The sequence below is a fragment of the Panthera pardus genome, unplaced genomic scaffold (genome assembly GCF_024362965.1).
Source record: "Panthera pardus isolate Hobbes unplaced genomic scaffold, ASM2436296v1 HiC_scaffold_1, whole genome shotgun sequence".
Classification (NCBI taxonomy): domain Eukaryota; kingdom Metazoa; phylum Chordata; class Mammalia; order Carnivora; family Felidae; genus Panthera; species Panthera pardus.
The window spans coordinates 43979643-43994875 of record NW_026526654.1 but is presented as its reverse complement, the minus strand read 5'-3'; the positions used below and the strand labels follow the sequence as shown (position 1 = coordinate 43994875).

At 37.6% G+C, this 15233-nt stretch overlaps 1 protein-coding gene across 3 annotated transcripts in view; it reads right to left on the bottom strand.

The window, feature by feature from the left end:
- Positions 1 to 15233, bottom strand: part of DIS3 (DIS3 homolog, exosome endoribonuclease and 3'-5' exoribonuclease) — a 28186-nt gene that overhangs the window by 7265 nt on the left and 5688 nt on the right. For all 3 annotated transcript variants that reach the window (XM_019437171.2, XM_019437168.2, XM_019437169.2), the window contains exons 5-14: positions 10476 to 10643; positions 9562 to 9726; positions 8120 to 8233; positions 7856 to 7993; positions 6697 to 6843; positions 6217 to 6333; positions 5859 to 5960; positions 4645 to 4709; positions 4474 to 4558; positions 2961 to 3088 (exon numbers count right to left, since the gene is read on the bottom strand). In XM_019437171.2, coding sequence (XP_019292716.1) covers positions 2961 to 3088; positions 4474 to 4558; positions 4645 to 4709; positions 5859 to 5960; positions 6217 to 6333; positions 6697 to 6843; positions 7856 to 7993; positions 8120 to 8233; positions 9562 to 9726; positions 10476 to 10643 — 1229 coding nt within the window. The remainder of the gene's footprint in view (positions 1 to 2960; positions 3089 to 4473; positions 4559 to 4644; positions 4710 to 5858; positions 5961 to 6216; positions 6334 to 6696; positions 6844 to 7855; positions 7994 to 8119; positions 8234 to 9561; positions 9727 to 10475; positions 10644 to 15233) is intronic.

Here is a 15233-nt window from a genome sequence, read left to right as displayed (position 1 = left end):
GCACCTGGGTGGCTCAGTTGGTTGAGCGTCCGACTTTGGCTCAGGTCATTATCTTGCAGTTCATGAGTTTGAGCCCCGTGTCAGGCTCTGTGCTGACAGCTCGGAGCCTGGAGCCTGCTTCAGATTCTGTGTCTCCCTCTCTCTCTCTGTCCCTTCCCCGCTCATGCTCTGTCTCTCAAAAATGAATAAACGTTAGGGGCGCCTGGGTGGCTCAGTCGGTTAAGTGGCCGACTTCGGCTCAGGTCATGATCTCGCGGTCCGTGAGTTGGAGCCCCGCGTCGGGCTCTGTGCTGACAGCTCAGAGCCTGGAGCCTGTTTCAGATTCTGTGTCTCCCTCTCTCTGTGACCCTCCCCCATTCATGCTCTGTCTCTTTCTGTCCCAAAAATAAATAAACGTTAAAAAAAAAAAAATTAAAAAAAAAAAAATGAATAAATGTTAAAAAAAATATTTTTAAAGAATTTTAATGAAGCTGGGTAACCCTAAACAATCATGGAGAAGGGGGAAACGTAAAGGAAAAAAGAAGAGATGGTGCAAGCTAATTCTTTACCTTTTCCCTCAATTCTTCAGCTTTATTAGAAGAACAACCAAAGGAATACTAGAGAGAGAATCTTGACCAATTTTCCTTTCTTGCTACGCAGTCTTTACAACAAGATTCTACACTACGTTTAGTCTGTGTTCAATACATCTGGCCTAAAAAGCAATTCTTTCGAAGACTGAGAAGATTCAATGATCTGTTTTTACCAGGAAATGACTGTCTAGTTACAAAATTAAGTAGACTGTTTTTGACATTAAAAATTATCTTTCTGTCCTAATTAAGAGAAGCTATGTTACAAGTGCAAATTTCTCTCCCTTACTTTAAAACCACCAAAATGAATATAGTTTCAATTTGCATTTTATTCATTTTGCTTTTAAAACAAACTTTTTAAAAATTTTAAACATTTATTCATTGTTGAGAGACAGAAAGAGACAGGGCATGAGAAGGGGAGGGGCAGATAGAGGGAGACACAGTATCTGAAGCAGGCTCAAAGCTCTGTCAGCACAGAGCCCAATGTGGGGCTCGAACCCACGAACTGTGAGATCATGACCTGAGCTGAAGTCAGACGCTTAACTGACTGAGCCACCCAAATGCCTCTAAAACTTTCTAGAAGTTATCTTTACACACTCTCTTCTGATGTCTGGCATACTAAAAACCTTCAATGAACAAACACTTGCTGGAAAATGTGTGGTGTCCTTTTTAGTTTCTTTGGGTTTCACTGCATCTAAATTATCCTCACACAGTTTTAAGTTTTCTATTTAGGATTATATGAAATATTCCCAGAAAACTCACCTGTGTGAAGAGACAGGGATGGCTCAGTGCAACTACCTAGAGAACAACACTGTCCAATGGAACTTTCGGTAGGGATTTAAATGTTCTCTATTCACATTCTCCATTATGGTAGACACTAGCCATAAGTGACTAGTGAAATGTGGCTATTGTGACTCAGAAACTAAATTCCTAATTTCCATTAGTTGTAATGGATTTTAATTTAAATAGAAACATCTCATGACACAGCACAGAACAGTTTGTGCTCCCCAACAAAAGCACTTTTAGTAGCCGCTTGTAACCCTACCCTGATGGGCATTAGGCATGGTTACCCATAGACCAACATCTGGAAACCAGCTGTACTTGCTTCACTCTGATGGTTGATGATGTCTTTTGTTATTTTTTTTAATGTTTATTTGTGAAAGAGAGAGAGATACACAGTGTGAGCAGGTGAGGGGCAGAGAGAGGGAGACACAGAATCTGAAGCAGGCTCCAGGCTCGGAGCTGTCTGCACAGAGCCCGATGCAGAGCTCGAACTCACGAACTGCAAGATCATGACCTGAGCTGAAGTCAGATGCTAAACTGACTAAGCCACCCAGGTGCCCCAAGGATGTCTTTTAGAAATCAAATTTCTTTTACCTACTTTATCTCAACACGTTTGGGTACTTGGATACTACTTATCGCACACTGTTGCAGTTAGGCAAATCCAATGATATAACAGCTAAGAGACACATACCTGCCACTAGCTATCAAATCTTTGGGAAGACTGCTTCTATGTAACTTTTAATCATTTAAAAAATGAAGGTATTGGATTAAATAATCTCTAAAATCACTTCAAACTCTAAAGTGCAATAAGTTCATCCACATTTATTTAAGCATCTGAAAACCAATGTTCAATATGGAAACTCATTTCTAACTAAAATTAGAAACAATCTGCAGAATAGTCTTAAGGAGCTCTTGCCTCTCTAGAATCTCTTCCAGATCTTTAGCTCAAATATACCAGGTCTTTCTTTTGTTTTAATGTTTATTTTTGAGAGAGAGACAGAGCATGAACAGGGGGGAGGGGCAGAGAGCGTGAGACACAGAATCTGAAGCAGGCTCCAGGCTCTGAGTTGTCAGCACAGAGCCTGACGCGGGGCTCAAACCCACAAATTGTGAGATCATGACCAGAGCCAAAGTCAGAAGCTTAACCGACTGAGCCACCCAGGCGCCCCTCACATATATCAGTTTTTAGCACAATAAAGTACAAAGACAGAACTACTAAACAAACATCAGTTCAGAATCAAGCAAGTTGCAAACCTAAAATGTAGCCAAAATAAAAAGAAATGTCTCTACTTAAGAGTTTCTATTCAGCTCATTAAATAAATCATAATTATCTGTGACAAAACACTTTAAAAAGTTCACAAGTTATCTTATTACCAGAATAAAGATACTTTTTTTTTTTTTTTGACTGAGAGAGAGTACGATCGGGGAGGGGCAGAGAGAGAGGAGAACAGAGGATCCTAAACAGGCTCTGCACTGACAGCATCAAGCCCAATGTGGGGCTTGAACCCATAAACCGTGAGATCATGACCTGAGCCGAAGTTGGATATTCAACCGACTGAACCACCCAGGCGCCCCTAAATTAAGATACTTCTTAATATTTTTGAAATGTACCCTTTTTCAATTCTTCTTTTTTTCAAAATTTTAGCGAGTTTATTTAGTCCACGGAGACTAGTGGTAATATCATCATTCATGGCTGTGGAATCAATCCTCATCTGAGCTTCAGCATACGTAAGAGAAGCCTAAAAAAGAAATCAGATGTTACTATAACTCTTATAAAAACCAGTTCACTGTATTTTCACACTTCCACTATATACTTAAACCTAGATTCCTAGCTATACTATTTATACTCCACACCTATAACCTCTGGCTCATTATTTTGTATCTGATGCAACACACAACATAAACAAACTCATGTTAAAACAAAACAGTAGTATTCATTGGTAAATAAATTGCTTAAACTTTAATTACTTTCATAGTTCAGTTAACGTATAAATACTTAGGTAATGCTTAAATAAAATAAAAAGGGAAGTTATATTATTCTCGGACAATGACTGTAAAGTGAAATCCTTTCCAGATGATCACTGCTTCCTTACTCAATGGCAAATAATTAAGAAACTATAATAATGTAGACAAGTTTTACAGAAAATCTACGAAATACCCCATAGTAAGTATCTAAAAATAAGACAAATCGTAGGAAAAAAGATTTCAAGTAAGTTCTAATTATAATCTGAACACACAAATAGTGCTTCTGCTATTTCACATCTCACGGAAAACTACCATTTTTTTAACTTATTTAAAACTAAAACTAAAAATAAAAGCACCTTCGCAAGTAAAAATCAGGAATAGCATCAGAGAGTCGGATGATACCAGCCAGGTCAGATTCTGGGGAGAGCCAACTTACCTACTAGGAATTAGGAGTTCCCCTTCTAAAAATGTTTTCTGTTGTATATTCACTAAATTTTATTTTTCATACGATTTTGTTACACTGACCAAGTCTGGGAGAAAAATAAACTCATCCTTTTAAAAAATACAAACTGAGGAAGGCTTCAATCATTCACACGTGGCTGTCAGCCCAACATTGCTTTCTTTTCCAACCACTAGTTCATCCAGAACTGCTGAAGGCAACTAGCTGATGGCAAACCTCAGGTGAAGATTCAGGGCAAAGGGAGAAGAGAAGGGAATCTGGGTAGATTGCCAATAAAGGGAAGGATGAGAAAGTTAGCCTGGCTCCCTTTTGTCTGACCTGAGCTCTTAGGCTAGTTCTGCTGAAATCCAACCATAATTCCTAATATCATTTCTATGAAAAAATGTGAGTAAAAGAAGATGGTGTACATGCCAACTTTGAAAATACTGACGGGTTATAAGTTGGAACCATTTCAAATGGTAGTGTTCCTGAGTTGAGGCAAAAAGTCATCTATTTAGTCTTCTCAAGTATCCAGGCTTTGCAAGTTTCTGAATACAAAATAACTGCAGCAAGAACTAAGCAGAAAACTGGAAAAAATTAGATTTTGCTGCAGCACTGGGGGAAAAATTTAATTTGTTAAAACCCGACTTTTCCAAAACCATCTAGAATACTGTGAAAAGTACCCAAGATTTTAAACGTTAAACTAACCATGAAACTAACCTTTGAATTAATGGCACTTTTGGTAAACCTCACTTTTAAGATTTCAGCATTGTGATTCATTTCCCAAATACATGAAAATGCCAACCTACAGGGAAAGTAGACAGTGTTGGTTAATGGGAATCAGTCAAAGTAGTAAGTATTATGTTCTTATGAAAAAACATGCATAAATACCTGTCAACGTTACATCTTAAGGAACACAAGTTAGAGCTAAGCAACTCTGGAACCATGTCAATCCTCTGGAACAGAAAATAAAAAGAGTGGCAGAGTACTTAGCTATAGCCATACATGTATTTGAGGTTTTATTCTCAAATTGCATTAATTTAACAAGGGGGAAAAAGTCTTTGTGCATCAAACTGAGAAAATATGAAATAAGTCTAACTCTAGAAAAAGTATTTCCACACAACTGTTACAAATGGGAAGCAATAAAAGGAAATTGGACTTCATGTCAGTGGATGTAAGTAGAAGTCCTCTCCACGGCCACCGAGCTGTCCTCCGAGCTTGCAATCTCTGCTCTGTACAGCAAGTTTGTACTAGGTAACAGACACGAGCCTTAACAGCTCTAGGACTGGACCTTTCCCCTCCAATGCCCAACTCAAACTACATGGTGTTTCATGGTGCCACAAAATTTTTATGAAAAAAAGTCACATGGAAGAACCTTGACAATGAATTCGTAATAGACTAAGCTTAACTTTCTTTTCTATTTTCACAATTTTTCTCTGTAGGTTATGGAAGATTACTTTAAAAAGAACTGGCAAATTATGACAAAATAGACTCATGACTTAACTTTAAAAGCAACAGAAAATACCTTAGTTACCCACAGCTAACAAGTTCTATGTTACATAACAACTTATGTTAACTAAATCTCCTTGTTATTTGGGCCACTCAATAACAAAACACATTGCAGTATCTTCACTGATTTAAAGTCACCTTTTTCTATGTATGCCTTTTAGCTAATTCACGTATTATTCCAGACTGTTAAGAATTCAAAAGTGCCTGTAGTTTTTACAGACTAACAATGCACAACTCACATAATAGTTATTCATCCTATTTCACTAAATACTGAGGCTGGATACACCCTTCTCAGGAAACACCTCAGATGATTTATTATTAAAAATAAAACAGGGCACTTGGGTGGCTGAGCCAGTTTAGCATCTGACTTTGGCTCAGGTCATGATCTCATAGTTTGTGAGCTCGAGCTCCACATCGGGCTCTCTGCTGTCAGCACAGAGCCTGCTTCAGATCCTCTGTCTCGCTCTCTCTCTCTGACCCTCCCCCACTCACTCTCTCTCAAAAATAAACATAAAAATATAAATAAAAAAATAAAACAGATGATGAAAAAGTTACACGCATGTGTCAAAATTCCATTTTAAATTTAACTCATTTACCTTTTCACAAAGATACACTGTTGTTCCCCTTCTGGCTGACTCTTGATCCAAAGCATTTCCTGGCCTAATAAAATGGCTAACATCTGCAATATGAACACCAACCTTAAAAAGATAAAAATAAAAGGTTGTCTACAGGTTTAATTGGATAAATGTACTAATGGAATTCAAATGAAAAGAAATAGAGCAAAACTGACAAAGCACAGTCACGTTTACCATTTCAACTTTGACACATGCCCATTAGTCACTGCAGCTGTAACTGACTAGGCATGAATAATTCACAAATTCTACAATGGGTCAAAAGAAAATGAACTCAAAAACAGAACTATGTATTTGGATAAGAACGTCACTAGAAGAATACCTCCAAATTTCCATTTTCAAGTTCTCTACAATGCAGAGCATCATCTATATCAGTACATCCCGGTGGGTCCACACTACAAACACACAGATGTCTTAGGTCTTCTCGGTTTTTCATGTCCTAGAAGATGCCACATTATTAAGAAATAAAAAACTATTCTGATAGTACAAATCAAACAGCTCTTACAAAATCAACAATCTCTATACATGTTAAAAGAAAGTTTGTTAAAAATAACCACACATTATGATCTGTAACATATGGTTTCTTCACCTTTGAACAATTTGACATAAGCTAATGTTGGTTTCCCAGAAAAACATTATCTTTGAATAAAACAAATGATTTTTTTAATACCTAAGAGTTCTATATCTAACTAAATGCAAGCGAGTAGGGGACTATGGTTTCTATGTATTTAAAAATACATACAGAAAACAAATTAGCCCAGACAGAGTAATTTATAAAGTCATTACATTCTATTCAACTTACCTTTTCAGTAATGCTCCAGGGCATCTTTGGTAGAAAGCTAAGAACAGCCTGGGAAAAAGGCTGATGGGGAACGTCATGCTCAAGCAACAGAACTTCTGTTTCAGTCTCTTTATCTCCAACTTCACCTAAGTTTTTTACAAAGTGTCCCTAAGGCCAAAAAGTATTATTAAAAAGGTGAATTTAACAGCTTTTTGTTTGGTCATTTATGTTTTATTATTATATTAAATTCTTGGAACATTTATATATCACCTTAGAATTTCTAAATGTTCCCAACACTTTTTCATTTTTTTTAATGTTCATTTTTGAGAGAGAAAGAGAGAATGTGTGTACAATGGGGAAGGGACAGAGAAGCGGGGGGGTTTGGGGGGAACAGAGGATCTGAAGTGGGCTCTGTGCTGACAGCAGAGAGCCCAATGCAGGGCTCAAACTCACAAACCATGAGATCATGACCTGAGCTGAAGCCGAAGTCGGATGCTTAACCAACTGAGCCACCCAGGTGTCCCCAAATGCTTTTAAAAAAATTTTTTTTAATGTTTATTTTTGAGAGAGAGCATGAACGGGGGAGGGGCAGAGAGAGAGAGAGAGAGAGAGAGACAGAGAGAGACAGAGAGAGAATATGAAGCAGGCTCCAGGCTCTGAGCTGCCAGCAGAGAGCCTGATGCGGGGCTTGAACCCACAGACCGCAAGATCATGACCTGAACCGAAATCGGTCACTAACCGACTGAGCCACCCAGGCGCGCCCCCTCACCCTCCAATGCTTTTTAAAAATGAGTCTATAAATCTCAAATGATTTAGGATGGAGACTTCCTGAGGGCCCAATTTTTATATAGCAAAGTGTCTATTTCCAATGATCTTTAAAGTTTAAAATGTACTTCGAATACAATAGCTTCAAAATTTATTAGAATCTACTAAGGTTTCAAATACCATTATCGAAAGTTATTTGTTAGGAAATTTGAGTAAAAACAATCAAATGATTTACATTACAATTTCATGACATTAATTTTCAAACAGGATATACCACTTGTTAGGTAACTTTGCGGCATATTCCTACATTCCAGTATGAATTTTATTACAAAAGCAGATTCTACTTTAAAAGAAGCAATTTTATATCCAATTCTTAATTTAATATTCTAAGATAAAATAAATCATTCAAGCTTACGTTTGGATATCTGGAATTTCTGGGCCAACCATCAATAGCAACAATAATTCTCCTTCCTTCTAATGTAGAAGCCTGTCTGGTTTCTATTCGAATTCTAGGGATTCTCTTATCAGCAGGGGTAAACAGATGTCTTCTTGACTAAAGAAAATCAGGACAGTAGATTTTACATACAGACACACAAATTTGAGGATAGGGGCATGGGGAGGCTTCTAAGTTCTTTTAATGGGTATTACTTTTAATTACATTAACATACTCTTTACTCACCTCTTTAATATCAGACTTGGAAAGCATGCCACAATATGGTCTCCAATTTCTTTTTATTATTCCTACAACTCTACCTGTAGGCTTTAACATTTTTTCATTTACAGCAGTCTTAAGCTGAGATTTAAAAATAAAAATATTCAAGTTATTTTCCTCCAGGTATAATGAGACAATTTCTCTTCAAAATCAGAATATGAATATGAATATTAATACTTTCAGGCAGTAAATTATGACATAGAGCTACAGAATCTTGATGCCTCAAAATTCTGAGAACATGCCAAACCAAACCATGGAAATAGTTCCATAATAATAAAGCACTATAAAAACAATCAAAAAACAAAGAAAAAATATAAATATAACTGAATATGTTAGAACTCAACTCTTCAGTTTATAGACACACACACACACACACACACACACACACACACACACTCACACACACACACACGTATTTATAGGATCCATGCCCAGCATGGAGCCCAATGCGGGGCTTGAACTTACGACCCTTAGATCAAGACCTGAGCTGAGATCAAGAGTCAGATGCATAACCACCTGAGCCACCCAGGCACCCCTCAACTCTTCAGTTTTAATACGAGGATTTACTGACATACACACACACACACACACACACAGGTCTGGGAATTAACACTAGGATTTTAGTAGCAGTTTGCACTAAATAACTACGTGGCAACTATTAATTCATTACAAAGAGATAAACCTTTAGAGGTTCTTCCTTATCTAAAATAAAAACCCAAATAAAAAGTATTTTTTAGAAATAGCTGAGGGATTTTACGGTATTTCAACTTCAACGCTTTCCTATGGCCTCGACTCTGCAAGGATGTTAACAGCAAAACTCTAGAACGCTGAAAATAATTCATAGAAAAAGAACTACTAACATGTGAATTTCAATCATTTGTGTTATTCTTATAATTCTAAAATACAGAAATAAATGAGTCCTATCAGGTAGACTTTAGATCATGAGAAATGAGTGAAAGCATTCTCTTCACAGTAAATATGGTAACAGAGAAGGAATTAAAAGACCTTTATGTGAGGGCCTATAGGTACATCTATTATGATGATGGGATTTTAATATTACTTAAAAGCAATTCAGAAAATTTCAAATTTGTATTTACTTAAACCTCACTAATTCAGACAGATCATGTAACTGAATGGCAAAATTAAAGTTTCATAAGCAAGTTACAGTCGTTTTGCATTTAAACCCATTTATTTGAGCAAACTAAGATATTAATTGAAAAGAAGAGTATTTAAATACTTAACAGGGAAAATAATCAACTATGTGTATAAAATGTATTAAACGCACAGAACTATAATCTTAATCAGTAAATATGAAAGCAGTGAAACTTGTTTCATTTTCTCCAAAGCTAAAACATAAGTGAACTATACAAAGCTACACAGACAAAAGATAAACCTGCTTGGTTTCATACAATGCGTTCTCTCTCCTCTTCTTTTTCCAGATCATCTTCATTTTGCCCTTCATCATGTAAAACCACAGAAGATGGTGCCACCCACTGATTCTTCGGAAGAAGCTCTACAGCCACAATATCTTCATGAACAGCTCGGTTTAAATGTTTAAGTCCCTGTAAGATTATCTGTGTAAAACAGCAAATGACATGTGCCCAGATATTTTTAATGACAATATACGAATGGGAAGGCTGCCTAACAGAAGAGATATCCTGAGTGTTTCTATGTATCTCCAGTTCTCTTTTATATTTTTTCCTCTTCTATAGTGTCCCTTTACTCTGTCCTCTCAATTTCTCAATATCAAGTTGAGAATACATGTCAGAAAGTAGGGGCTGTGTTCTGGCTCCACCATAAATAACTCTTACTTTAGTACCAAAAGATCTTGGGACAATTTCTTAATCTAAATCTCAGGGTACAGACAGGTAGCATGAAAAACAGAGTACCTGCTTTCATAAGCACAGGTGAGATTAAATGAAATGCGGCATTCAAAGCATTTAAAAGACTACCTGGCAAACAGTGAGCACCCAAAAATGATTACTATTTGCTTTAAAGTGTGTGAAGCCCTCTGGAGCAATTCTATGTTATGTAAACAGCATGTCACATAACTAGCCATCATTCAGAAAACAGGCGCAGCCTACCTTTTGATTAAATTTTCATTTTCTTAAAAATGGGTAAATAAAAAGTTCTTTTCTTCAATAAGAAGTTTTCTAAAATAGTGATTCATTCTATTATCTATGATCTCTCACATAGCTGCCTTTAAGCTGATACACTTTGAAGGGTAAATTTAAATTCTCATACAAAATTTTAAACACTGATGAAAGAAATCATGAACAAAAACTATTTTACTGCATATGGAATTTATGTACACAACACTTGCCTCTTTATTTTCTTCATCATCTCCATGAACCCATACTGTAGCTTCTAAGTAATTTTCCCTGCTGGCTCTAAATGTTCCCTGAAGGTATGTACCAGATTTTATGCCTTGTTGCAGCTTACTTAAAGGAAGATGCTCTGAAAATATTATTCTTCCACTTTCTATTTCATTCTGTGAAATAAGCAAACCAAAAGATGTGGTTAGTATGTGAATCTTCCACACGCTCCATACACAACTATTATTATCACTATCAGGTATTGTTTTTAAAAGACCTTCCACATTATGGAATATACAGCTCCATGAATTTGAGCGAATATAGCACAGTAAGAAAAAAATTCTTTCTATTCTTACGGCAACTTACACAAATATTTCAATTTCATTACAATCAGGCGTTTAGCCACAGATGTCACTAATAAATTCTGCGTGTCCCTTCCTCCCACACCAGGCCTCCCAAAATGAAGGTGTGTAGTTAGCTGGTCAGATGAGTGGGTAGGTAAGTAAAGTGTTTTTGAAGGCTCAGTTCCATGAACGGAGTGCATTTACAAGAAAAGAACAAGAAAAGCTGTTTCTATTTTGGACATGTTAAATAGTTAAGAAATAAGATAGAAGCAGGTCAGGAAGTGCTTCAAGTCTGCCACAACACCTGTTAGGATTCTTAGAGACCTCAACATCCAAAACCCGCACTGCTTGGCTCCTTTAACTACCCTTTTCATCTCCCACAATTTTCCACCTTCCAAGGAGACAACTTTATTCCTTCTCCCTTTTTCTTTAACTCTCCCATTTCCCTGTTTTCCTGCCTCACTCAGATGAATGACTTCAATCTCCATACTGAGAATCAAAAGCAGTCACTAGAGACCTACCTCATCCTCCAACCACTGCATCTGTCCACCTACCTGATTGATACCAAAACCTCAGATTTCTCTCTTGCGACAATGAATAGAATAATTCTGTTCTTTTGGTTGGGCGCTACTATCTCCTCTGCTCCATTCAAGGACTCTGTCCTGTGATGATCTCCTCTCTAGGGTCAAACTCCCCCCGTACCCCCACTACAACATTCGTACCATCATATCAACTTGGAATAACCTAGTAAATATAGTTAATTAATTTTAGGTTCTCTGGCCTGACCCTCTGTTCCACTTGACACCAATATGCCACCAAAGCATTATCTGTAATTGCTGTGTATCTCCTTCTTCACCCGCACCCTCAGGAATCCATTATAATCAAGTTTCACTGTCAGTCAACGAAAGCCATTACTGTTGAGGTCGCCAATAATACATTGTCTCAGCTACTTCAGTGCTCCATTCTCAGTCTGACCAAGACTTCTTTAAATGACCTTTCCTTCCCTGAGACCCTTTAGCATCCAAATCATCCTTCCTTGGGTTTGTCACAGTTCTCTGGCAGCTCCTACTTAGGCTCCTCTGTGCATTCTCCTTTTCCTGATCACTAAATGTTGGGACTGTCCCAAGACTTGGTTACAGTCTCTTTTCTTCTTTATCCGCATTTATTCTCAGATCATTTCCTCCCATCGTGTCATTTCTTCCCACCTAAAACAATACCAACAAAACCTCTTGACCCCTCTTACTCTCCAAAAACCACCCTTTTCTCTCCTTCCCATGGCAGCATCAGAAGTGTTATAATACTGTAATCCCTCTCTTCCCATTTTTTTCACCTATTCTAGTCAAACTTCTGCCTCCCGACTGTCAAAACTACTCTGGATAGTACCTCCCACCCCCACAAATGTCATTATGCTAAATCCAATCATCAGTTCCCATGAATTTGACTTAGCAACATTTGACACAATGATCACCCCCTCCTCCTTGAAACGTTTTCTGTACTGGGCTTCCAAGAACTTCACACTCACCTGCTTTTCCTCGTGTATCTCATTTGCTGGTTCCCCTCATGTTTCTGACTTCTTCCTGGAGAGCCCAAGGGCTCTTGGACCTCTTCTCTATTCAGCCTACGCTCACTTCCCTATATCAGGGCCGCTCAAACTACGGCCCACGCACCAAGTCCAACCCGCTGCCTGGTTCTGGTAAATTACATTTCATTGGAACACACCCATGCTCACTCATTTATCTATTATTGATAGTTGCTCTCATGCTACAACAGCAGAATTGAGTACTTGTGAGAGAGACCATATAGCCTGCAAAGCTAAAAAAATCCACAATCTGATCCTTTACCAAAAAAGCTTGCCAGGGAGAAAATATTTGCAGATCATGTATCTGATAAGAAACTTGTATCCAGATTATAAAAAAAGAAACTTTATGACTCAGTAATAAAAAGACAACCCAACTAAATATCAAGCAAAGCATTTGAATAGACATGTACACACACATATATAAATTACAAAATATATTACACATAATATACAAATGACCAATAAGCTCATGAAAAATTGTTCAGCACCCTGTTATTAAGGAAATGCAAATTAAATCAAAACCTCAATGAGGTATCACTTGACACTCTTTAAAATGGCTATAATGAAAAAGATAGATAACATGTATTGGTGAGAATATGGAGAAACTGGAACTCTCATGTACTGCTGGGAGAAATGTAAACTGCGGCACACACTGGGAAACAGTCTGGCAGATCGTCAAAAAGTTAAACGTAAAATTACCATACAATGAAGCAAGTCCACTTGCACATACCTAACTATGTATCAAAGAGAAACAGAAGCGGTCAAGAAAGACCACATTTTACATTACTCCATTTACATGAAATGGGACAGCTTACAGAGATAGGTTAGCAGTTGGGTGGGGCTAAAGCAAAGGCATTTCAGGGACAGACTGAGATCGAGTGGTAATGGATATGGATTTATTTTGGAAGAGAAGACAATGTTCTAAAATTGGATTGTGGTGATGGCTGCACAATCTTGTAACTATACTAAAAAATGTACATCTTAAATAGATGGGTTGCATGGTATGGGACTTATACTTCAACAAACCTATTTAAAAAAAAAAAGTCGTCTATGCCAATCCCGGCCTCACATATTCTCCTTTGGTCTTGTGGCTTAATACGCCACCTGTATGTTGATGAGATCCACATTCATCTCTCTAGTATGTCTGTATGTCTAGTCCTAAACTCCCTCAAGGGCTACAGATTTGCATATCCAACTGCTCATACCATAAAGCCCGACAGCTCTAACAGTTACCTCAAACTTAAATGTCTGAAATCGTACCTCTGATTTTTCACTCAATCTCACTCGCTCCCTTCAACCTGTGTAAATAAAGCAATACTAGCCACCTAGTTGCTCAGGTAAAACACCTAAGGTCATCCATATTTTTCACAGCCCCAACCAATCTACACCAAGTCCTAAAACATCTATCTGTAACATATACCCAATATCTGACTACTTCCCACTACCTTAACTGCTACTACCATGGTCCAATTTTCTACCCTGCCGAGTCCTAAAATATCCTGACTAGAGGACCCTGCTTCTAATCTGTTCTCTTAGAGCAGCCAGATGGATCTTATTATTCTCCCATTCAACCTCTGTCCAGCACTCATGGACTAAAATCTAAGGTGTTCACCATGACTCATTAAATCCTACGTGATCTAGTCCCTGCCTTATTGTTCACTTCATTTGTAACATTTTCTCCCTTGCTTACTCTATCCTAGGCACACTTTTCACTGTCTCTGGATCTTGCCAACTTATTCTAACCTCAGAGCCTTTGAACTTGCTAGCCTTCTTCTGTAAGAAATGCTCTTCCCCAGTTACTAACATGGTTAATGCCCTAACATAATTCAACTAAAACGTCCCTGTCTTGAAGCAAATTTGCTTAGTTACTAGTATCCTTTACATCTCAGCTTAGACATTACTTGCACCAGGAAGCCTTGACATCACAAATCTGGATTAGGTACTAAGTACAGTCAGTTCTCCTATGCTTGTTTTGAAAACATGAATGGGTTCTGATGCAACTAACATATTAAAAAATACTGGGTGAACACAGGAAACTGCAGCTAGCTGAACAAAGCCGCTCAGGAACCCGCAAAACACACTCACCTCTCCAACATCTGTTACCTCAGATTCCACATCATCTTCACGTACCTAACAACTTTTTGTCCAAATTTAGATAACTCTCTTTCCACCACTTCACTCAGTTTTTGAGTGTGCCCCAAGCTCATTTTCCCGTTAGCTCTGCTGCCTTTAATACATGAATTTGCATGACACAGTGAACTTGAATATACATGTTGTATTACAACAGAACTGGCTGGAATTTCACCCTATCCTACACTAACCGTAAAACAATCCTTGATCAAATATTATACATTACCAATGTTAGATTACTTCTTTCTCCTTCTAGACCAGCGCTATCCAAAACAACTTTGAGATAGGAATATGCTTTCTGTGATCTCCAATATGGTAGCCATGGGACACAAGTGTGAGCACTTCTAAGGTGAGTATTGCAACTGAGATTTAAACTGATTTAAATCTGAATTAAACAGCCAGATGCAACTAGTGGCTACCTGTTAGAGCAGTCTCTGAATCTATATTCTAAAAAAATAAAATCAAGCCCACTTTTTATTTTCTCACTTCCTTTTAGTTTTGTAAAATAATCATGTTTGAAGATAAGCAGGGTGAAGGAAAGACTAGATGTCTGTCTAATGTCTTATCACATAAAATCTGTTTCTATAATAACGATAGCTGCCATTTACATTTACCGTAGCTGTGTGCCATGCAGTGAAATAAGAATTTTATTAATGCTGTTATTTCATTTGACTCTTATAACCATGCTATGAAGTCATTGCTAAATCTACCTT